The sequence below is a fragment of the Cervus elaphus genome, chromosome 20 (assembly GCF_910594005.1).
Source record: "Cervus elaphus chromosome 20, mCerEla1.1, whole genome shotgun sequence".
Taxonomy (NCBI): domain Eukaryota; kingdom Metazoa; phylum Chordata; class Mammalia; order Artiodactyla; family Cervidae; genus Cervus; species Cervus elaphus.
The window spans coordinates 120,592,722-120,617,160 of NC_057834.1; the positions used below are offsets into that span (position 1 = coordinate 120,592,722).

Sequence of the window (24,439 nt, forward strand, 5' to 3'; positions counted from 1 at the left end):
TCCCTATCCCTAGGAACATAAAATACCGTAATATGATTAGATGATTCTTTTTATACATGCTCTGGAAACCACTAATTGGAATCATAGTTTCTACATATATGGGGAAAATGGACATTCAGAGAAATCCTCTCAATAGACACTAGGAAATGAGGGAGAAGTCCAAAACTACCCTCACAAACGCAATCACCAAGATGGCCTCAAAATGAAAACAGTTGCTACACTCAGGCTTTTGGCTCATCATTCTCCAGACTCTGGTCAAATCTAACCTCTGGCAAATTATCTCCCCAATCATTATACCCAAGACAATTCCTGTCCCCTTAGTTCCTTATTCTATTAAATGTTGTCTTATTACTTCTAAATTGGTTTTTTGTTATATGTGAATCTTATAGACCCAAAAATTCGCTGGAGGCTGGGTCTGTGGACGGTATATGGGTCTGCGGACTATATATGGATCTGTGGGCTGTATATGGCCATAATTCTATTAACAACAAGAATACATTATAGGACAGACTTTTTTAGAAATGCCACAGAAGCTAGGGTGGCATGAAGGTATATTCAGTGTACAGCAAGTCAAAGCAAGGGAAGTATTCAAAACTATCAAATGTGCCATCAAACATAAAATATTCAACTGGAAATCCTTGATTACGAGAATGGAAAAGGAGGAACTTGCCTGAGGTTACCATAAGTAAGTAAATTGCTGAGGAAGAAAAGCACAAGAGGAAACAAAAGGCAGATCCCTGGGAGGAAAGACATAACTAGATTCAGTTCTAGAGAAGTAATTATTTTATACACCCATAAAAAGACAAATAACCCAATTTTTTAAATGAGCAAAGAATCTGAATAGACATTTCTTCAAAGAAGATACACAAACGGCCGATAATCACATAAAAGGATGCTTACTGTCATTAGGAAAACACAAATCAAAACCACAGATATCACTTCAGAACCACTAGGATGACTAAAATCAAGACAGACAATAGCAAATGCTGATGAAGAGGTAAAGAAACCAAAATCATCATATACTGCAGTTTATCAAACACTGCTGCATTTAAACAGTTATCATAAGACCAAATAATTACACTCCCAAGAAAAATGAAAACTGTCCATATGAACACTGTAAACAAATGTTCATTATTAATAATAGTCTAAAGGAAAAAACAGCCCAAATGTCAATCAACTGACAGATAAAATATGGTATATTCATACAATGGAACATTATTTAGCGGTAAAAAGGAATGACATACTAATACATGCTACACAATGGAGGAACCTTAAAAACATCATTTTAAGTGGAAGAAGCCAATTACAAAAGGCCACATATTATAGGATTCAATTTATAGGAAATTGACAGAACAGGTGAATCTGTGGAGGCAGAAAGTATATTAGTAGTTACAAAGACCTAGAGAGATACGAAAATAAGGTGATATAGCTAAAGGATTTAGGAATTCTTCTTCTGATTATGATGAAAATATTCTAAGACTGACTGCAGTGATTGCTGCATCTATGAATATACTAAAAATCACTGAAATGCACAATTTAAATGAGTAATTTTATCATATGTGAATTATATTTCAATAAGCTTTTTAAAAAAAAAATTAATTCAGGAATATTCTCCTTCAATTGTTAGGCTAGGAATTCAGCAAACTCAGTCCAGTAATTTCCTCTGCAACAAACCACCTTAAAATGAAACATTCAGCTTTACCTTAATGGCAGCAGTTCTCAAAAGAGTGCATTTAAAGCAAATACGGATGCCTGGGACCACTCCAGACCCACTGGATCAAAATCTCTATGATGGTGCATGGATTTTTTTTAAGTTCCAGAGGTTAAAAGAGGTTAAGGGGCTTTAATAGACATGTTGAAAACAAGTGGAAAAATCTGAATTTTTTAAAATTAAATTTATGTTAAACTTCTCGGATCTGGTAATATAGACGACTCTTGAACAACACAAGGGTTAGAGGTGCTGACATCTCCCAATCCCTCCCCATCCCCGTGCGGTGGAAAATCCAAGTATAAATTTACGGCTGGTCCTCCCTATCTACAGTTCTGCATTGCAGGATTCAACCAACCATGGATCTGGTAGTATTAATGGGGGAAAAAACCCACATTTAATTAGGCCCACTCAATTCAAATCCCTGTTGTTCAAGGGTCCGTTATATATTGTGGTTATTTAGGAGACTGTCCCTTGATCTTAGGAAAAATACTTGAGGGTGAGACAGCATAATGTTTGTTACTTGCTTTGAAATCTTCAGGGAAAAAAATATACACATATACACACAGATAAAACAAATGTCACAAAATATAAAGTTACAACCAAATTGGTCAATCTAAGTAAGTTTAATTGCCATTTCTTCCATTTTTATGTAAGTTTGATATTTTCAAAATAAAAAGCTGGGGAAGTTCCACAAATGATGCCAATTATCCCTGTAGCCTGAAATCACAAACCTCAGGTCATATAAGGAAATCTTGATCCAAAAACTAACTTCCTACCTGCTATAAGAAGACTTCTTCCCCTATCCCCACTTTCTTGGATGAACAAATGGACAAAGCTTTCTACTGCCTATATGCCAACCCAAAAGATTTATGGCCCCAAAGAGTAGATGAACTTATCTTAACGGGAACAAGCTTGTTATCATATCCTGCAAATTACTAGTCTGCCTTGTCTTACAGATAGAGGGAAGAGGGTTGAGATCAATAGAAAGTCAATGGATTCCCCAAGTAAAGAGGCAGGGCCACTGAGGATAAAAGGGTACAAGACGCAACAACAGGCAGAGAACAACCTGCCCAGACTATACAGCTTAACCTGTTAGGTCCTGTCTACTATGCAAAGCTAGACAAGGAAGAGGCTCATTCTTTCACCTGATACATACTGAAGTGCCTACTCTGTGTAAAACATGTTCCCTGTGTACTAAATATGTATACCACAGAGCTATATACGGAAGCAACACAACTTCACAAGATTTAGAATCATTTCCATAAGAAAGCTCTTTCTCAGGAAATTTATTCATTAAAGTTAAAATCATACTGAATCTTTTTATTGACTCTCATTACACAGTCAGTACCAGTGACAGCATGAGAGTGCATTCAGAATACAGTCTATTAAATTCCATTCTTTTCCATTGTTTGCTTTGAGAAATTAATCTAGCCAAACCCTAAAGGAAAAATATAGCTATGGTAATGACAAATGACAACCAAGGATTTGTTCACAGAGCAAGGGAACTTCTGTACTAACACTTACCAAACCAGCAGTAAGGGAAGGCGCAGACTGTCCAAGGGACTGATTCCTCATCCGCACCAGGTTGGACGCTTCTCCTGATGACTGCCAAGTCACCTGTCCCACACTGCTGTGTGCACTGCCGGACAAGGGGAGCAGCTGCTTACCTTCAAACACAACATTTGGAAAATTAACAAATTATTAACTAATGAAATGAAAAAATATAAATCACAGCAAATGGATTAAAAGTACATTGATCCAGTATGGCAAAAACCGCTACAATATTGTAAAGTGATTAGCCTCCAACTAATAAAAATAAATGGGAAAAAAAAAAAATGGAAAAAAACAAATAAATAAATACAGAAAAAAGAAAAAAAAAAAAAAAGTACATTGATCCAAAGCAAAGTGAAGCCCCTCCAACATCCATTTTAGGATCTGTAGCCCTCTAAAAAACTCCACCTATGTTGGTGGTAGTGAGAAATCCAAGTGGAATACTGAACTGAGTCGATGATTTTAAATTCTCTGTAATATTCACCACCAGGCCAGGGCCCAACCTTCAACCAAACAGGCTTGTTCCAACCTAACACCCAACCTAGAAGGCTAGGAGTTTTCCAGTCCCTTCCATCCTACCTAGTTTCTCATCAACTCAATGTGCTAAGAATGGAGCTGAAAGCTTCTCCTAGACAAGTTTGGCCCTTAGGTTTCCAGAAGGCAAACACTGAATCTATGCTGCTCTTGCCAGATTCCATGTGTTCAGTCCAGATTGACTGAATGCCTTAATCCCACTGAAAGACTGCAAGAAACTCATTTATAAAGATGGAGCACCTAGAACTGCAATGACTTTCTAGCTGAGGTTCAAGTCCCATTTCAACCCCTTCCCTCACACCATTCTTTGCACTGGTGCTAGTGATCCAACAAAACAAATATGGTCATGTCATTCCCTTCTCATGACTCTCTACTGTTTAAAGAATTAAGCCACACTTTTTGTTGCTTTTTTAGTTTTGGTGTTTTTTTTTTTGTTGTTTGTTTTTTTGTTTTTATTTGGCAGAACCATGTGATAAGCGAGATATTAGTTCCCTGACCAGAGACTGAACCCACAACCCCTGCAGGGGAAGCACAAGAGTTTTAACCACTGGACTGACAGGGAAGTCCTAAGTTACACTTTTAAAACTCTAAAAAGATCCTCCATAAATCCATATTATCTCCCTGGCCTCATCTCCTTCTACTTTTTCCAAACCCATTCACTCATTCAACTTCAATATTCTGCCCTGCATATTCACCTGGCTTTAACTTGATCACCAATTTTACTTAAAAACTCTTCTTCCTGCAAAATTCTATTCATCAGAGAAATAACCACTTTTATAAAGAGGTATGAGCAAAACTAGGTTTGGGTTTTGTTTGTGCTGTAACATACCCTTTTACTGCAAACAAAATGTGATGGAACTTATTTGGAGGGCAATTTAGCAAAACCTATTATAATTTTAATTTGAGTAAGCCTAGACATAGTATTCCATTTGTAGGAATGCAAAGGAAAAAAAAAAAGTAGACCAGAAAGTTAACCCTAGCAATGCTCTCACTATAATAAAATGGGGAATAAAATAAATGATCACTACAAATTAAAGAAATTATAATATCTCCACATAATGACATACTGAATCCATTAAAAATAATGAGGCAGCTCAACACTGCAGTCAGGAGAAAATGTTCAATGTTTTCAGTTGAGTGAAAATAGCAGAAAGGAAGTATATAGCATAAGATCTCAATTTTTATTTTTAAAATAAAGTTTATATACTTACATAAGATTTTAAATGTATATTTAAATATAATGGAGTATACATAAGTGGTTTGGAGGGAGGGAAAAGAGAAGAACGTAAAGATTTTCAACTTTGACATGAAGCATGTTACTGCACTCAAATTTTGTATAACTGGCATATTTTACATTTTTCATCAGAAACAAAATTAAAAAAAAAATCCAGCTCTCTCCCAACTATGCTCTCAAATGCATGCTTCAATGAGAAGTCTTTTCATAAAACCCTCCACAAAAAAATAATACTGTTTCTCTACTCAAAACCTCCACAAGCCTGGAGTAGAGCCTGCCTAGTTTCTTTTCTTCCTTCTGCAAATGTTGCCAAGCTCTCCAGGCAATCTGCCTATAGATGAGGAGCTATATAACCTAAAGGAAAATTAGTTTGTTGTTAACTTCCCATCCACATATCCAAAGGCTAGTATCACAATTCTCTCTCTCTTCAAAATAAGTGCCTAATGGGGAAAGAAATTTACATGACAGCAGAAAAAACCCATATGGACATATACTAGTAAGGGCTTGAAGCTTACCAAGAAATGTCAAGAATTTGAGGAACACGAATAGCTTAAAACAAAAGGAACAACATGAACAAATGGAGCAACTAGCCCTTTAGTAAACAAATAACTCAGGGGAAAAAACTTAAAAATTCTAATTATTACTCTTATAATGATTTCAAGAGCCTATTTTTAAGAAATATTCCCAGTTAAAGATGGTTGAATGACCACATATTTGTATCTTGTCCCCCTGGAAACTCCATTAAATGAGAATAAAGAGGGAATTCCCTGGCAGCCCAGTGGTTAGGACTCAGCACTCTCACTACAAGGGGCTGGGTTCGATCCCTGGTCAGGGAACTAGGATCCCACATGCCACAGGGTAATTAAGCCCATGCCACAACTAGAGAGCCCACGCCCTGTAGAGCCTGTGCTCTGCAACTAGAGAAGACCCTGTGTGCCACAATGAAGATCCAGCTGAGCCAAAAAAAAAGAAAAAAGAAAACTTCAAGAAAATTTTAATTTAAAAAGTAAAAATCCCTTTACTCATAGGGAATGAGAAGATAAAACACATCCTTGAAAGAAGAGCAAAACACTATGGAAAAAGAAACAAACAAGAAACAGTTCTGAGGAGCCAAGATGGCGGAGGAATAGGAAGGGGAGACCACTTTCTCCCCTACAAATTCATCGAAAGAACAATTGAACGCAGAGCAAACTTCACAAAACAACTTCTGATCGCTAGCTGAGGACATCAGGCGCCCAGAAAAGCAGCCCATTGTCTTCGAAAGGAGGTAGGACAAAATATAAAAGATAAAGAGAGACAAAAGAGCTAGGGACGGAGATCCGTAAGGGGAAGGGAGTCTTAATAGAGGAGGTTTCCAAACACCAGGAAACCCTCGCACTGGCGGGTCTGGGGGAAGTTTTTGAATCTCGGAGGGCATCCTAACTGGTAGGGAAAAATAAATAAAACCCACAGATTACGTGCCTAAAAGCAACTCCCAGCAGAAAAGTACCCCAGACGCCCGCATCCGCCACCAGCAAGTGGGGGCTGAACGGAGAGGAGCGGGCGGCATTGCTTAGGGTAAGGACCAGGCCTGAGGGCAATCGGAGGGAGCTTTTGTGAGTTACCAACTTAAACTGTGGGATGGCAAGAGAGAGAGAGAAAATTAACCAGCCCAAACACACTGCTGGCCGTTCGCAGAACAAAGGGACCGAGCAAGTCCAGAGGAGGTAGCCGGCTGCGGACTGGCCCAGCCCCGCCAGAGGCAGGAGGCAGAGGGGAGGGGAAAGGGGCAGCTCGGCCCCAAGGAAAGCATCCCCTACCGCACTGCAAACAGGCCTCCAGTTTCTAATCAAAGACCTCCTGAGATTCTGGATGGTCGACATCCGCCGGGAGGGTCGCGGCTAGACACAGGGCACATGCACCGGACCGGCGCGGATGGGGACTGGGGCTGGGGAGGCGGAGGGGAGAAGGCACACGTACCCGACTGGTGCGGGCGGAAACTGAGGCTGGGACCGCGGAGAGGAGAAGGTGCGCCGCACCCGGGGAGAGTGTGCCCGTCAAGCTCCTGGCTGCCTGAGCTGCTTGGGCTGGGGAAGGCACAAAACGCAGGCGCAGCCGAGTCCGCGCTTTTGTGGAACACCGGAGGGCTGGAACCGCGCGCAGCGCAGGGCACGCTCTATATAGAGCAGCCGGGAGCCTGAGCAGCGTAGACGGGGAAAGCAGCGCACGTCCCTCCCCGCAGCGTGACGGAACTAGCAACCTGAACAAGAGACCACCTCCACCCGCCTGTATCAGGGCAGAAATTAGGCACTGAAGAGACCGGCAAACAGAAGCCAAATAAACAAAGGGAACCGCTTCAGAAGGGACCGGTGCAACAGATTAAAATCCCTGTAGAGAACACTGACTACACTGGAAGGGGCCTATAGATATCAAGAAGTGTAAGCTGGAACGAGGAGCTATCTGAACCTGAACCAAACCCACACTGACTGCAACAGCTCCAGAGACATTCCTACATATATTTTTACCTTTTTTTTTTTTTTTAATTAAAAAAAATTTTTTTTCTTTTTTTATTTTTTCTCTTTTATTTTCTTTTAAAATTCCCTATTACTCCCCCATTACTCCTTAACTTTCATTTTCATAGAGTTTTATGATTTTTTTTAATTAGGAAAAAATTTCTCTGTCTTGTTTTTTATTTTTCTTTTTTCTTTTTTTTTCTTTCTTTTTCTCTTATTTCCTTTTAAAGTCCTCTATTACGCCTTAATTTTCATTTTCATTTCACTATAACCTTGCAAAAAAAAAAAAGAGAAGCCCTATTTTTAAACCAAACTTCATATATATTTCTAAAACTTTTTTGTGTTTTTGTTTTTAATATTGTATTTTTAAGAGTCTAACCTCTACTCTAGATTTTTAATCTTTGTTTTTCAGTATGTGATATAAATTTTGGACATTTAAGAATCCAATATCCAGTTCCCATTTTTATTCAGGAGTGTGTTGATTACTCTCTCCCAATCTTGACTCTCCGTTTTCTACCTCAGAACACCTCTATTTCCTCCTTTCTCCTTCTCTTCCCAATCAAATTCTGTGAATCTTTCTGGGTGTCTGGGCTACGGAGAACACTCTGGGAACAGACAACTGCGTAGATCTGTCTCTCTCCTCGAGTGCCCCTTTTTCTCCTCCTGCTCATCTCTATCTCCCTCCTCCCTCTCCTCTTCTTCATGTAACTCTGTGAACCTCTCTGGGTGTCCCTCACGGGGAGAATCTATTCACCATTAACCTAGAAGTTTTATTATCAGTGCTGTATAGTTGGAGAAGTCTTGAGACTACTGGAAGAATAAAACTGAAATCCAGAGGCAGGAGACTTAAGCCCAAAACCTGAGAACACCAGAAAACTCCTGACTACATGGAACATTAAGTAATAAGAGACTGTCCAAAAGCCTCCATACCTACACTGAAACCAACCACCACCCAAGAGCCAGTAAGTTTCACAGCAAGACATACCATGCAAATTCTCCAGCAACGCAGGAACATAGCCCTGAGCATCAACATACAGGCTGCCCAAAGTCACACCTAACACATAGACCCATCTCAAAACTCATTACTGGGCACTCCATTGCACTCCAGAGAGAAGAAATCTAGTTCCATGCACCAGAACACCGATGCAAGCTTCCCTAACCAGGAAACCTTGACAAGCCAATCGTCCAACCCCACCCACTGGTGAAACCTCCACAATAAAAAGGAACCACAGACCTCCAGAATACAGAAAGCCCACTCCAGACACAGCAATCCAAACAAGATGTAAAGGCAGAGAAAAACTCAACAGGTAAAGGAACATGAGAAATGCCCACCAAGTCAAACAAAAGAGGAGGAAATAGGGAATATACCTGAAAAAGAATTTAGAATAATGATAATAAAAATGATCCAAAATCTTGAAAACAAAATGGAGTTACAGATAAATAGCCTGGAGACAAAGATTGAGAAGATGCAAGAAATGTTTAATAAAGACCTAGAAGAAATAAAAAAGTCAATTAAAAATGAATAATGCAATAAATGAGATAAAAAACACTCTGGAGGGAACCAAGAGTAGAATAACAGAGACAGAAGATAGGATAAGTGAGGTAGAAGATAAAATGGTGGAAATAAATGAAGCAGAGAGGAAAAAAGAAAAAAGAATCAAAAGAAATGAGGACAACCTCAGGGATCTCTGGGACAATGTGAAACGCCCCAACATTCGAATCATAGGAGTCCCAGAAGAAGAAGACAAAAAGAAAGGCCATGAGAAAATACTCGAGGAGATAATAGCTGAAAACTTCCCTAAAATGGGGAAGGAAATAGCCACCCAAGTCCAAGAAACCCAAAGAGTCCCAAACAGGATAAATCCAAGGCGAAACACCCCAAGACACATATTAATAGAATTAACAAAGATCAAATATTAAAAGCAGCAAGGGAGAAACAAATAACACACAAAGGGATTCCCATAAGGATAACAGCTGATCTATCAATAGAAACCCTCCAGGCCAGAAGGGAATGGCAGGACATGCTTAAAGTAATGAAAGAGAATAACCTACAACCTAGACTACTGTACCCAGCAAGGATCTCATTCAGATATGAAGGAGAATTCAAAAGCTTTACAGACAAGCAAAAGCTGAGAGAATTCAGCACCACCAAACCAGCTCTTCAACAAATGCTAAAGGATCTTCTCTAGACAGGAAACACAGAAAGGTTGTATAAACGTGAACCCAAAACAACAAAGTAAATGGCAACGGGACCACACCTATCAATAATTACCTTAAATGTAAATGGGTTGAATGCCCCAACCAAAAGACAAAGATTGGCTGAATGGATACAAAAACAAGACCCCTATATATGCTGTCTACAAGAGACCCACCTCAAAGCAAGAGACACATACAGACTAAAAGTGAAGGGCTGGAAAAAAATATTTCACGCAAACGGAGAACAAAAGAAAGCAGGAGTCGCAATACTCATATCAGATAAAATAGACTTTCAAATAAAGGATGTGAAAAGAGACAAAGAAGGACACTACATAATGATCAAAGGATCAATCCAAGAAGAAGATATAACAATTATAAATATATATGCACCCAACATAGGAGCACCGCAATATGTAAGGCAAACGCTAACAAGTATGAAAGAGGAAATTAATAGTAACACAATAATAGTGGGAGACTTTAATACCCCACTCACAACTATGGATAAATCAACTAAACAGAAAATTAACAAGGAAACACAAACTTTAAATGACACAATGGACCAGCTAGACCTAATTGATATCTATAGGACATTTCACCCCAAAACAATCAACTTCACCTTTTTCTCAAGTGCACACGGAACCTTCTCCAGAATAGATCACATCCTGGACCATAAATCTAGTCTTGGAAAATTCAAAAAAACTGAAATCATTCCAGTCATCTTTTCTGACCACAATGCAGTAAGATTAGATCTCAATTACAGGAAAAAAAAAATTGTTAAAAATTAAAACATATGGAGGCTAAATAACACACTTCTGAATAACCAACAAATCATAGAAGAAATCAAAAAAGAAATCAAAATATGCATAGAAATGAATGAAAATGAAAACACAACAACCCAAAACCTATGGGACACTGTAAAAGCAGTACTAAGGGGAAGGTTCATAGCAATACAGGCTTACCTCAAGAAACAAGAAAAAAGTCAAATAAATAACCTAACTCTAAACCTAAAGCAACTAGAGAAGGAAGAAATGAAGAACCCCAGAGTTAGAAGAAGGAAAGAAATCTTAAAAATCAGGGCAGAAATACATGCAAAAGAAACTAAAGAGACCATTGCAAAAATCAACAAAGCTAAAAGCTGGTTTTTTGAAAAAATAAACAAAATTGACAAACCGTTAGCAAGACTCATTAAGAAACAAGGAGAGAAGAACCAAATTAACAAAATTAGAAATGAAAATAGATCACAACCGACAACAGTGAAATACAAAGGATCATAAGAGACTACTACCAGCAGCTATATGCCAATAAAATGGACAACTTGGAAGAAATGGACAAATTCTTAGAAAAGTATAACTTTCCAAAACTGACCCAGGAAGAAACAGAAGATCTTAACAGACCCATCACAAGCAAGGAAATCAAAACTATAATCAGAAATCTTCCACCAAACAAAAGCCCAGGACCAGATGGCTTCACAGCTGAATTCTACCAAAAATTTAGAGAAGAGCTAGCACCTATCTTACTCAAACTCTTCCAGAAAATTGCAGAAGAAGGTAAACTTCCAAACTCATTCTATGAGGCCACCATCACCCTAATTCCAAAACCAGAAAAAGATGCCACAAAAAAAGAAAACTACAGGCCAATATCACTGATGAACATAGATGCAAAAACCCTTAACAAAATTCTAGCAAACAGAATCCAACAACGTATTAAAAAAATCATACACCATGACCAAGTGGGCTTTATCCCAGGAATGCAAGGATTCTTTAATATCTGCAAATCAATCAATGTAATACACCACATTAACAAATGGAAAGATAAAAACCATATGATTCTCTCAATAAATGCAGAGAAAGCCTTTGACAAAATTCAACATCCATTTATGATTAAAACTCTCCAGAAAGCAGGAATAGAAGGAACATACCTCAACATAGTAAAAGCTATATATGACAAACCCACAGCAAGCATTACCCTCAATGGTGAAAAATTGAAAGCATTTCCCCTGAAATCAGGAACAAGACAAGGGTGCCCACTCTCACCACTACTATTCAACATAGTTTTGGAAGTTCTGGCCACAGCAATCAGAGCAGAAAAAAAAGTAAAAGGAATCCAGATAGGTAAAGAAGAAGTGAAACTCTCACTGTTTGCAGATGACATGATCCTGTACATAGAAAACCCTAAAGACTCTACCAGAAAATTACTAGAGCTAATCAACGAATATAGTAAAGTTTCAGGATATAAAATTAACACACAGAAATCCCTTGCATTCCTATACACTAACAATGAGAAAACAAGGAAATTAAGGAAGAGAAATTAAGGAAACAATACCATTCACCATTGCAACAAAAAGAATAAAATACTTAGGAGTATATCTACCTAAAGAAACAAAAGACCTATACATAGAAAACTATAAAACACTGATGAAAGAAATCAAAGAGGACACAAACAGATGGAGAAATATACCGTGTTCATGGATTGGAAGAATCAATATTGTCAAAATGACTATACTACACAAAGCAATCTATAGATTCAATGCAATCCCTATCAAGCTACCAACAGTATTTTTCACAGAACTAGAACAAATAATTTCACAATTTGTATGGAAATACAAAAAACCTCGAATAGCCAAAGCAATCTTGAGAAAGAAGAATGGAACTGGAGGAATCAACCTGCCTGACTTCAGACTATACTACAAAGCCACAGTCATCAAGACAGTACGGTACTAGCACAAAGATAGAAATATAGATCAATGGAACAGAATAGAAAGCCCAGAGATAAATCCACGAACCTATGGACACCTTATCTTCGACAAAGGAGGCAAGGATATACAATGGAAAAAACACCACCTCTTTAACAAGTGGTGCTGGGAAAACTGGTCAACCACTTGTAAAAGAATGAAACTAGAACACTTTCTAACACCATACACAAAAATAAACTCAAAATGGATTAAAGATCTAAATGTAAGACCAGAAACTATAAAACTCCTAGAGGAGAACATAGGCAAAACACTCTCCAACATGAATCACAGCAGGATCCTCTATGACCCGCCTCCCAGAATATTGGAAATAAAAGCAAAAATAAACAAATGGGACCTAATGAAAACTTAAAAGCTTTTGCACAACAAAGGAAACTATAAGCAAGGTGAAAAGACAGCCCTCAGATTGGGAGAAAATAATAGCAAATGAAGCAACAGACAAAGGATTAATCTCAAAAATATACAAGCAACTCCTGCAGCTCAATTCCCGAAAAATAAATGACCCAATCAAAAAATGGGCCAAAGAACTAAACAGACATTTCTCCAAAGAAGACATACAGATGGCTAACAAACACATGAAAAGATGCTCAACATCACTCATTATTAGAGAAATGCAAATCAAAACCTCAATGAGGTACCATTACACGCCAGTCAGGATGGCTGCTATCCAAAAGTCTACAAGCAATAAATGCTGGAGAGGGTGTGGAGAAAAGGGAACCCTCTTACACTGTTGGTGGGAATGCAAACTAGTACAGCCACTATGGAGAACAGTGTGGAGATTTCTTAAAAAACTGGAAATAGAACTGCCATATGACCCAGCAATCCCACTTCTAGGCATACACACCGAGGAAACCAGATCTGAAAGAGACACGTGCACCCCAATGTTCATTGCAGCACTGTTTATAATAGCCAGGTCATGGAAGCAACCTAGATGCCCATCAGCAGACGAATGGATAAGGAAGCTGTGGTACATATACACCATGGAATATTACTCAGCCATTAAAAAGAATTCATTTGAATCAGTTCTAATGAGATGGATGAAACTGGAGCCCATTATACAGAGTGAAGTAAGCCAGAAAGATAAAGAGCATTACAGCATACTAACACATACATATGGAATTTAGAAAGATGGTAATGATAACCCTATATGCAAAACAGAAAAAGAGACACAGATGTACAGAACAGACTTTTGGACTCTGTGGGAGAAGGCGAGGGTGGGATGTTTCGAGAGGACAGCATCGAAACATGTATATTATCTATGGTGAAACAGATCACCAGCCCAGGTTGGATGCATGAGACAAGTGCTCGGGCCTGGTGCACTGGGAAGACCCAGAGGAATTGGGTAAAGAGGGAGGTGGGAGGGGGGATCGGGATGGGGAATACATGTAACTCCATGGCTGATTCATGTCAATGTATGACAGGACCCACTACAATATCGTAAAGTGGTTCGCCTCCAACTAATAAAAATAAATGAAAAAAAGAAAAAGAAAGAAACAGTTCTATGTGATTAAAACATGACAGACAAAATAAAAATTTCAATAGAAGAGTGAGAAGAGAAAACCAAAGGAATAGCCCTGAAAAGGAACAAAAGTAAAAAGAAATTGATACTGTTCACTATAGGCCAAGGAACATAATAGGACTACTTTTCCTTCTTCAACTAAAGTCAAATAGATTCTTTTTTCATACTCTATTGACTGCTTAAAATCATGCCATGTTTTAATTGCTTCCTATTTAGGCATGAATTCCTTGTATTAATTTTTCCTTTTGAATCTTTTAAGACTTTTCTATAGAAGAGGTAGGGAGACACTATGGCCTTTGGAATGTATTTCAGAAATAGAAAAAAAGAAAAGAAAAAGCAGCAGCAGCAAAGTTTGTGAAGTCTGAAGAAATAAACACAGAGCAAAAATCATATTGAAAGGGAATAACCAGTAATAATGGTCAATCAAGAAATATTTAGCAGGTTCATGAGGTTAGCATTCAGAGATGCCATGAGGAAACAGCAAAGAAAGGAAGACAGCCTTACTCACAAGTGTTCTATAGAAGACTATTACCACAGAAGAAGGTGTCAAGATGCCAAGTTGATACACCCTTAAACACTGACAACACAGTCCCAAAACTCTTAAAAAGAATAAAAAAACTAGATACTTACCTGACAAAGAACTGGCCAGGCTTCCTCTTCGTAACTTACAGTCATCCTGACTAAGTTGTCGTTGAAGTTTAGCTTTTCCAGTGGATGAAAATACGTCAGGATTACTAAGCTTCCTGAAGAGCAGGGGACTACGTCCAGTTATCACATCCTTCAAAGGAAGTAAAAAGTAAAACACATAAATCTTTAATGTCTTTTCTGAAAGTATAAGAACTTTAAACATCTCTACAACATTCATTACAGTTAAAAAGTGCCAACATTTCATATTTCCTATTGAACAGCTGAAGCCAGAAACAAATTTCTTAGTGACAACTGTTTTGGTATGCCATGAATGATGTGAGACATTGATTACAAAAGGAAAAATAGGGGATGAGATTTCAAGGTGATACAATAAGGCACTTTGACAGGATACATTATTCCTAACGAGTACATGTCTACTTATGTTTATTTACTTTTCTTTTAGTCACATTACATCCAGTAAAGAAAAGCATATCTCAGTTTTTAAAAAATCATAAATAATAAAATACCTGTCACACAAAGTTACAAATATCCCTAACATTCAGTTAATGCTGAAGTAAAACTCAGAACCTTCTTTATATTCTATAATACATATGTCTATAACTCTCCAGGCAAGAATATTGGAGTGGGTAGCCAGGCCCTCCCCCAGGGGATCTTCCTGACCCAGGGATCGAACCCAGGTCTCCCACTTTGCAGGAGGATTCTTCACATCTGAGTCACCAGGGAAGATCTTATGTTTCTATAATAGGAGCTAAATATATGGAAAAGTATAATGGTACAAAGGAGGCAATACAGACAACATGAAGTGCCTTCCCTTTGCCTTTAGTCTAGCCCATCCCACTCCATCCCAATGCCACTTCCTCCTCACCAATAAGCATCATCAAGATGCAGACATTCTAAAGCAAACACCCACCTAATTAGCAGCATTAAATGAGAAAATATTCTTTAAAAAAAAAAAAAAAACGGCAAATGAAGCCTATCTTTTACATTTCAATGAAGGAAGCTACAACAAACAGAGATAAGCAGCACATCAATCTGACCTGGACAGTAAAAAAACAAAATGAGAAGCATAAGGAGAAATAAATGAAATGTACATTACCTGCCATTTGAAAAACAAGACACAAGTAACTGGTACCACAGCAATACTAAAAGCCATAGGGGATGGAAAATAAATGGAGAAACGCCTACCTCCTTGAGAAAAGATTTTTTTAAAAGCCTCTGGTCTCACATATTGTGACAGGTAGGTTCACACATAGGAAAGCACAAATACTGGTTGGTAGTGGCTATCCAGAATATAATTTACAAATACCCCAGCTTAAAAAGAGTGAAGTTGATGAAAAACAGCTGAAGAGAAAGGGGGAAAAGTTGTTTTCTTGGTTGTTGTTGTTTTGTTTTTTGTCACACTGCGCCACTTGTGGGATTTTAGTTCCCTGACCAGGGATAGAACCTGGGCCCTCAGCAGTGAGAGTGCGAAGTCCCAACCACTGAACCACAACGAAAGTCCCAAGGAGAAAGTATTTTTAAAATTGGTAGTAAATGGATAAAAGAATATGGGGGATAGTAAAGCACTGTACCATTACTGGTAGCATTGAAAAAGACCCTGATGCTGGGAAAGACGGAAGGCAAAAGAAGAGGGCAGCAGAGGATAAGAAGGTGGGATAGCATCACCAATTCGACGGACATGAACTTGGGTGAACTCCAGGAGATGGTGAGAGACAGGGAGACCTGGAGTCTGTAGTCCATGGGGTCACAAAGAGTTGGACGTGACTGAGCGACTAAACAACAACCACTGAAGCAATTGATGTGTCCAGGCAACTGTATCAGGAATGAGCAGGAAGAAAGGGGAATGTACGAAGTCAATGTAAAAAGAGAAAGCATCAAGGCAGCAGCCTATATTACCACCAAATGGTGTGACAAGGATGAAACAGTACTTATGCATCAAGTAGAAACCATAAAGAAATCAGGGTTTGGGCACTAAAGCTGGTAACCCATCTAAAAGGGCTGGCCATTCACAGAGGCAACACTCCAGCAAGCAGCTGTGGGTGGAGGGAAGTGAGGAGGTCTGACAAGATACCAAGGCGAAGGAATATCCTATATGAAGGCAACATGGAAAGGAAAATACTCCCAAAATAACTTAAAATGAGCTACATGACAGAGCCAGCACTTGGATGCCTGCTTCATCGTATGGATGAACAATTAGTCTTAGGCACAAAAGGACTGACAACCAATAGGACTAGATCAGCATCAGTTAAAAGAAAGTCATATCCTAAAAAAAAAAAAAAAGAAAAGAAAAGAAAGTCATATCCTTTTCAATCTCTCTATTCCCTATCATAACATACCAAAGAAAAGAAGCCAGAGGAGAGGAAAAATGAAAGCAGATTATGCACCTTCTCATTCCAAGTCTCTCCTATCAAAACTTTGCAAAGGGAAGGAAATGTTAATTAAATGGGAAATGAAATTTAACTTTTAAAGCAGGACGTCCTTTTAACTTTAGTATATTACTCATTTCAGAAAAGTACATATAACTAAGCATACAACAAAGAATTTTAGCAAGTTAAACATATCCATGTAACCACCATCAAGATTTAAAAAAAAAGAAAAAAAAGAAACATAACCAAGCACTTTCCAGAAAGCCCCTTGTGCTCCCTCTCAGTCACTACACTATCTCCCCAGGATAATTACTATCCAGGCTTCGGACAGAGTTGAGTACATAAATAGATCACTCTTTATGAACTATTCTGTACCTTGCTTCTCTTGCTCAGCTAGCTAGACTGGACTTATTTATTTTTAATTGAAGGATAACTGCTTTACAATATTGTGTTGGTTTCTGCCATACAACAACATGAATCAGCCATAAGTATACATGTCCCCTCCTTCCTGAACCTCCCTCCCACCTCCCAACCCTTCCCACCCTTCTAGGCTGTTAGAGAGCCCTGGTATGAGTTTCCTGGGTCATACAGCAAATTCCCACTGGCTATCTATTGTACATATGTTAGTTAGACTGGACTTTTTAAAACAGTAGAACATTATTGGATTTACTGAAGAATTTATTAAAGACAAGAAAAGGGAATGAAGCAAATAGAACACATAGTCTAAGAGAGAAAGAAAAGGGGCATGGGAGGAGGAACTTCCTTTCTATAGTATAACTTCCAAACTAACTTACTTCTTGCAATTTTCTAGTTCCCATTTCTAGTCACTTATGAGAGATCCAGCCAAATCACATGGTTTTCAGGTTCAATAGCATATTACTGTACCCTTAAAATAAGCTGCCCCCTTCTGCTTAAACTGGATCAAATTTTTATCTGGTTCCTAGCATTTCTACAATCAAATGATTCTTCGGCAAAATAGGGAGTTAAGGAGGGGAAGGAACCTAGGATGACTTCCAGGATTCTGGCCTGGATAGTATCCCAGAAAATAAAGGAAGAGAAACGAGGTTACAAATAAAACACACTTATGGGAGTATTAACATAACTACAAATTACAGTATTCTTCCAATAACTATTAGGAAACTATAAATGCTTAACATGAATGAAATTAAATAAAGGAGACATGAAAAACTTTCTTCAACTACATGAGGGCTTTCTCCTCTGTTACAGGAAAAGTAAACTTCTTACTTCACAGGCCAGAGCTAGAAACACTGGACAAAAATAACAGAAGGAGAAGTAGGTTTAATTGTCGGAAGAACTATCTTAACAGTGAATAGGCTATGTTAAAAAGGACAAACTCTGCCCCTAGAATACTGAAATAGTAAGGTGAAAGTTGGCCTAAGCTGTGATCCTGAAAATGTGGTCCCCAGACCAGGAACATCAGCATCACCTGTGAACTTGTTAGAAATGCAAATTCTAGAGGCCCACCCCAGATCTACTAAATTGGAAAATCTCAGGTAGGGGACCAGCAATCTGTCTTAACAGGTAAGTCTGAAGCACACTCAAGTTTGAGAACCACCAAACTAAACAAAAACTTTCAGTTTGATTCCACCAACAGACACACATGTTGATCAACTGTGAGAATTGTGTCATAAATTACTTGAAATTGATTTAAAGTACTCAATCAGTATACTCTTAATTAAATGAAAGCAAGTTCCTGGTAAATACTACAATAAAGTCGGTTCACTTATGTTACAACGTTGTTTCTTACGTGAGATTTTTTAAAAGGCAGAATTATAGCTTGCATGCCAGAAATTACACATAATTTGTATTTATCTATTATAGCAACAATGTAACAATAACATACCTACTATATGACATGTAAATTTCAACTATCAAATAAAAGGTTGAAAATTGCCTGACTACAAAATCTCTTCCAAAAAAAAAAAAACAAAAAAACAAAAAAAAAAAATCTCTACATGCTCCTCCCAACTCTAGAGCTTATTGCTTTTTCTCAAGTCCTCACAGAGTCCTCCCTCTCTTGGTCAGAACTCTCTTGGTCTCCCACAGTACTAAAGCAAATCTCAGGCTAACTTTATACACAAGGCTAGTGTTGTGTTTATACTATATTATGCTTTCAGGATAGGACTTCCTTCCTTGACTTCCCTGTAGCTCAAACAGTAAAGAATCTGCCTGTAATGCAGGAGATCAGGGTTCAATCCCTGGGTTGGGAAGATCTTCTGGAGAAGGGAATGGCAATCCACTCCAGTATTCTTGCCTGGAGAATTCCATGGACAGAGAAGTCTGGTGGGCAACAATCTGTGGGGTCGCAAAGAGTCAGACACAACTGAGCAACTAACACACACACACACAAGGATAGGATTCGATATAATCAAAGGATTCACAGCTAAAGAACAGAAGTCTACACACTAAAAACTTGTCTATCAGGCTAAAAACCTGGGCTTGCAACACAAGTTGTCTTATCCCATATGAATGGTAATTTAATAGGTGAAGAGAAGTCCATATACTGTGATAGATTCTTCCTGACCTACCCTGCCAAGAGTCAAACCCAGACGTCACACTAATCAAAGTATATTCTCTTTATCCCTATTAAAACCTTTGCTTGATGTGCATATACAAAAAAAAGTACTTTGACCCATACCTCAGGCATATCAAAGGCAATGTATGAAAAATAATTCTAAATGGATTATGAATCTAACTATAAAATCTAAAAGTATAAAACTTCAAAAAAATACAAGAGTAAAATTTTCATACTTTGAGTTAGGTAGCATTCTTAGATAACCCAACAAAGCATAAGTTTAAAAAAGAACAAATTTATAGACTTCAAATTTAAAAACTACTCTTCCAAAGATACTGTTTAAAAAGTGAAAACAAATCACACAGGAGGAAAAATATTTGCAAAACATATCTAAGAAAGACAGGCATTCAGTAACAAGCCAATAAAAAAAAAATGAGCAAGAAACCTAATAGACATTTTAGCAAAGAAAAAGCAAATATGGAAAATGAAACCATTCTTAACATCATTCATCATTAGGAAGATAAAAATTAAAATCAAGTGAAAGACAACATAAGAAAAATGGTGGAGTAGACAGTTCCCAAGCTAAAATTATCCCAAAGAAACACTGAAAAACAGGCAGAAACTGTCAGAACCACTTTTGTCAGACTCTGGAAAATAGAAGATTTACAACAACCATGAGAACTGAATCAAGAAGTCAACTTAAAAATGGTAGGAAAGCTTTGTGGCATTTTTACTCGCCCTCACCCTACTCATTCCTTGATGTGGAGGCAATCTTGAAGACATCAGTTGGGATCCCAGAGTGGGACCCTGGCCCCTCGTGCCAGAAGGACCAGAGTAGACCTTACTTGTAAATTATTACGTCTGTTCTAACTTACCTGGGGGCTGCCTGGAGGACTGACACGAGGCACTCCTCTCTATTTCACCTAACTTGGAATCTTCTCAGTGGAAAAGCAGCAAGCACTGCTTAAAATCCCATAAGGTGACCCAAACACCCACAGCCACCTGGGCAAAGGATTAACAATGAGACATACAATTGACTGCCTGAGATCTGGGCAGGAAAAGGGAGAGTTTCTTTGGGAAATTAGGGTAATCACAAACACCTGTGTATATAAAGTAACTTAGAAAGCCCAGGGTGAAATGCATGCTCAGGAAACACTGAGATTTTAAGCTTTCATCTCAAGCTGATCCCTGGAGTCAGCACAAGTCTGGCTAAGGGCCGAAGGAGTCAAAAAGTCAATCTGCAAAGACCAGATTGTTGTATGTTTGTAAAACAAACATATTGATTGTATGCTTGTTTGTTTGTTTGCTTAGCTCCTGGCAATCCAGAAAATCTTTATCAAAATACAAGCTAAGGAATAGAGACTTCAGTATCACCCACAGCAAGAAATACAATTTCTACAAAAAAGGCTGAGAAAACTCACTAGACAAATGAACAACTACAGCCTTCAATAGTCAAAAAATAGCAAACCCTAGGGAAAGGGGAAACACTGTATTCCCAAGTTGCCAATATTCAAATCTCTAATTTTCAACAATAAAAATTTTAAAAATCACAAGATGTATAAAGTAATAAAATATGGTCCACTCAAAAGAGTGAAAATACATTAGCAGAAAACATCCCTGAGGAAGCCCAGTATCACACTTTGCAGTAAACTTGAAATCTAATGTCTTAATTATGCTCCTATCACCGAAGGAAAACATTTGCAAAGAATTAAAGAAAATCAGGAAAACAATGTATGACCAAAACAAGACTATCGACAAAAAGACAAATTATAAAAGGGAATCAAATAGAAATTCTAGAATAAGAAAACCAATAAATAAATGAAAAATTCAGTAGGGGGTTCAACGGCAAATTTGAGAAAGCAAAGACATAATCAGCAATCTCGAGGACAAGACAAAGCTATCTAGTCTGAGGAACAAAAAGAAAAAAAGAGAATAAAGTGAAGAGAGAGCCTAAGAGATGAGGGGTTCATCTTCAAAAAAACCAATATATGCATTAAGGGAATCCCAGAAGAAGAAGAAGAGGGAAATGGCAAGAATACCTGAAGAAATAATTGCCAAAAACTTCCCGAATTTGATGAGAGACATGAGCCTACATGTTCAGAAGCTCAATGAACTTCAAGTAGGTTAAATTCAAACAGAATTTGAGTCAAAACATATCATTACCAACTGCTGAAGCCAACAACAAAGAGAAAATATTCAAAACAGTAAGAAACATGCAATTCATTATGTACAGGGGACCCCCAATCAAAGAGCAAAAAGCAGACATCGTGTGTCTTCTACTGAAAGAACACACTACCACCCAAAATCTTGCCAAAGGAATTGAACCTGAGACTGATTAAGCCTCTCTATCCAGCTGTAACTTGCAGGCAATACAAAGGACATGAAACATTTTGAAATGCACCATAACTATGAATCTAGACTATGGGAAACTACAGGTCAAATGTTTCAAGGTTTTTCAACATACAGACTTTAAAGAAGAGATGAAAGGAAAACGTATAGATTAAAAAAGACAAATGCATCTAGTTTTTTTAAATGGGCAAGACTAAACTGTAATGTCTTAGATGCAAACTTAAAAAGAAACACAAAGAAATGTTCAAATCAGAATATGCTATGCTATGCTTAGTCACTCAGTTGTGTCCGACTCTTTGTAACCCTATGGACTGTAGCCCGCCAGGCTCCTCTGTACATGGAGATTCTTCAGGCAAGAATACTGGAGTGGCTTGCCATGCCCTCCTCCAGGGGATCTTCCCAACCCAGGGATTGAACCCAGGTCTCCTGCATTGCAGGCAGATTCTTTACTGTCTGAACTACCAGGGAAGCCCTAAGTCAGAATACTAACTACTTTTGCAGAGAAAGAGGGACTGTGATTGGGAGGGGCACAGCAAGAAGAGTTTCTTGAATGGCTGGTAAAATTCTGCTTCATAGTGTTCATTTTATAATTCACTAAATTATCCTTCTGTTTTTTACTGCTTTTCTGTACTTGTTATATTTGACAATAAACAAGTTAAATAGTAAAAAAGAAAAAAAAGGAGGAAAGAAAGAAAATTCATTAAACCAGTGGTCTGCTACAAAAGGAATATTTTGCTACACACAAAGTTACAGTAGTGACAAAGAACAAACACAATAAAAAAACACAGAAACAAACATTTAGTGAGCTCCAATACAAACTAGGCAATTTATAACCATAAGAACAACACGGTTAAATAGACATTGCTATCCCCATTTCAAATTCAAACCTACTAAGCTATTAAGAGAATTCAAACCTAAAGTATATTTGTCTCCCTGTATCTGACTGTTTGCGGAACCCAGGGTAGGCAAGGCACAAGTGGGGAAGCTGAAAGAAAACTCAAGGAACTGCAGACATGTTTATTCTCTCCGGGCTAGCGCAGCAGCCTTAAGGCAGACACACTGTATTCTCTTGTGGTTGGCCCAGCAGATGCAGACATAATGCAGCCTCAAGGGCTTTTCAGGTGGAGCTTATATATGTTTAGGTAGCCTGTGCCCAAGGGGGTACGTCGTGAAGTGCATATGCAGTGATATAAGTGACCTCAGCTGTTACATAATCATGTATTTACAAAACGTGGGGGGAGAGCAAGAGGCCGTGGGTCGAGAGACTCTCATCACTACTATCTTGGCTAATTTGCTCTTTCTCTACAATATTTCTTCACCACATTCTATTTTTAAATGACAATAAAAAAAAAAACTCAACATCAATAAGAAAAATAAAAAGAAACAGTTTATGAGAAAAACAAAGTTCACAACTAAGGAAGTCACAGAAAACAAAACTTCCAAGTAAATACTAAATCTGTGAAGAGATTCTCAACCTTGCTAATAATCAGGAAAATGTATTTAAAGCACTGAGCTGCCACCTAAATCTAGAAAATTAACAAAAAGTGATAACAACAAGAGTTGTCAAGGACACAGCAAAACATCAGAGGTCAAAGCATATACAGGTACAAACACTGAAAAAAGCAATCTGGCAATGATATCCTGTAAGAGAAACTCCTGCACATGTGCACAAGGAGGTAAGTACAAGAATATTTACTGTAGCCCTGGAAAATGGAAATCACCTAATGGTCCATTATTACAACAAAATGTTTGCTGTGCTGTGCTTAGTCACTCAGTCGTATCCAACTCTTTGTGACCCCATGGACTGTAGCCTGCCAGGCTCCTCTGTCCATGGGGGTTCTCCAGGTGAGCATACTGGAGTGGGTTGCCACACGCCCTCCTTAAGGGGATCTTCCCAACCCAGTGATAAAACCCAGATCTCCCACATTGCAGACAGATTCTTTACCATCTGAGCCACCAGGGAAGTCCAATTTTTTCAAAAAAGTTTACATATTACAAATTAGTCTTTCAAAAGAATGCTATATAGCAGTTTAAAATTGATGAAATTAATCTAAATGTGTTAAGATAACATAGATAAAGGTAAGTAAACTTCAGCTGGTAGACCATGTCCTACCACAGTCTGCTTATGTCTACCCAGAGAGCTAAAAGAAATTTTTACATTTGTAAATAGTTGGAAAACAAATCAATAGAACAAGATTTTGTAAAATAGTATTCTCAATATGACAAATATGGAAATTACATAAAATTCTAATTTCAATATCTCTATATAAAGTCTATTGAAATATAGATAAGTTCATTCATTGGCATATTATCTTAGGGATGCTATCATGCTACAACAGTATAGTTGAGTATGTAGTTGTGAAACAAACAGTATGACAAAGCCTAAAATATTTATTATATTGCCCTTAACAGAAAACGTGTGTTGATCTGTGACATATAATTCTCAAAAACAATGCTGAGTGGAACAAGGTTAGAAAGCAAAAGTATACATATAATAAATGATTTATATAAAATTAAAAAACAAGTATTCCTACATCTATATTACCCCTGTTTT

The 24,439-nt window shown here is 38.0% G+C and overlaps 1 protein-coding gene across 4 annotated transcripts in view; it reads right to left on the minus strand.

Annotated features, from left to right (window-relative positions):
• Positions 1 to 24,439, minus strand: part of MAST2 (microtubule associated serine/threonine kinase 2) — a 203,300-nt gene that overhangs the window by 166,290 nt on the left and 12,571 nt on the right. For all 4 annotated transcript variants that reach the window (XM_043876746.1, XM_043876744.1, XM_043876745.1 and 1 more), the window contains exons 2-3: positions 14,617 to 14,764; positions 3,236 to 3,378 (exon numbers count right to left, since the gene is read on the minus strand). In XM_043876746.1, coding sequence (XP_043732681.1) covers positions 3,236 to 3,378; positions 14,617 to 14,764 — 291 coding nt within the window. The remainder of the gene's footprint in view (positions 1 to 3,235; positions 3,379 to 14,616; positions 14,765 to 24,439) is intronic.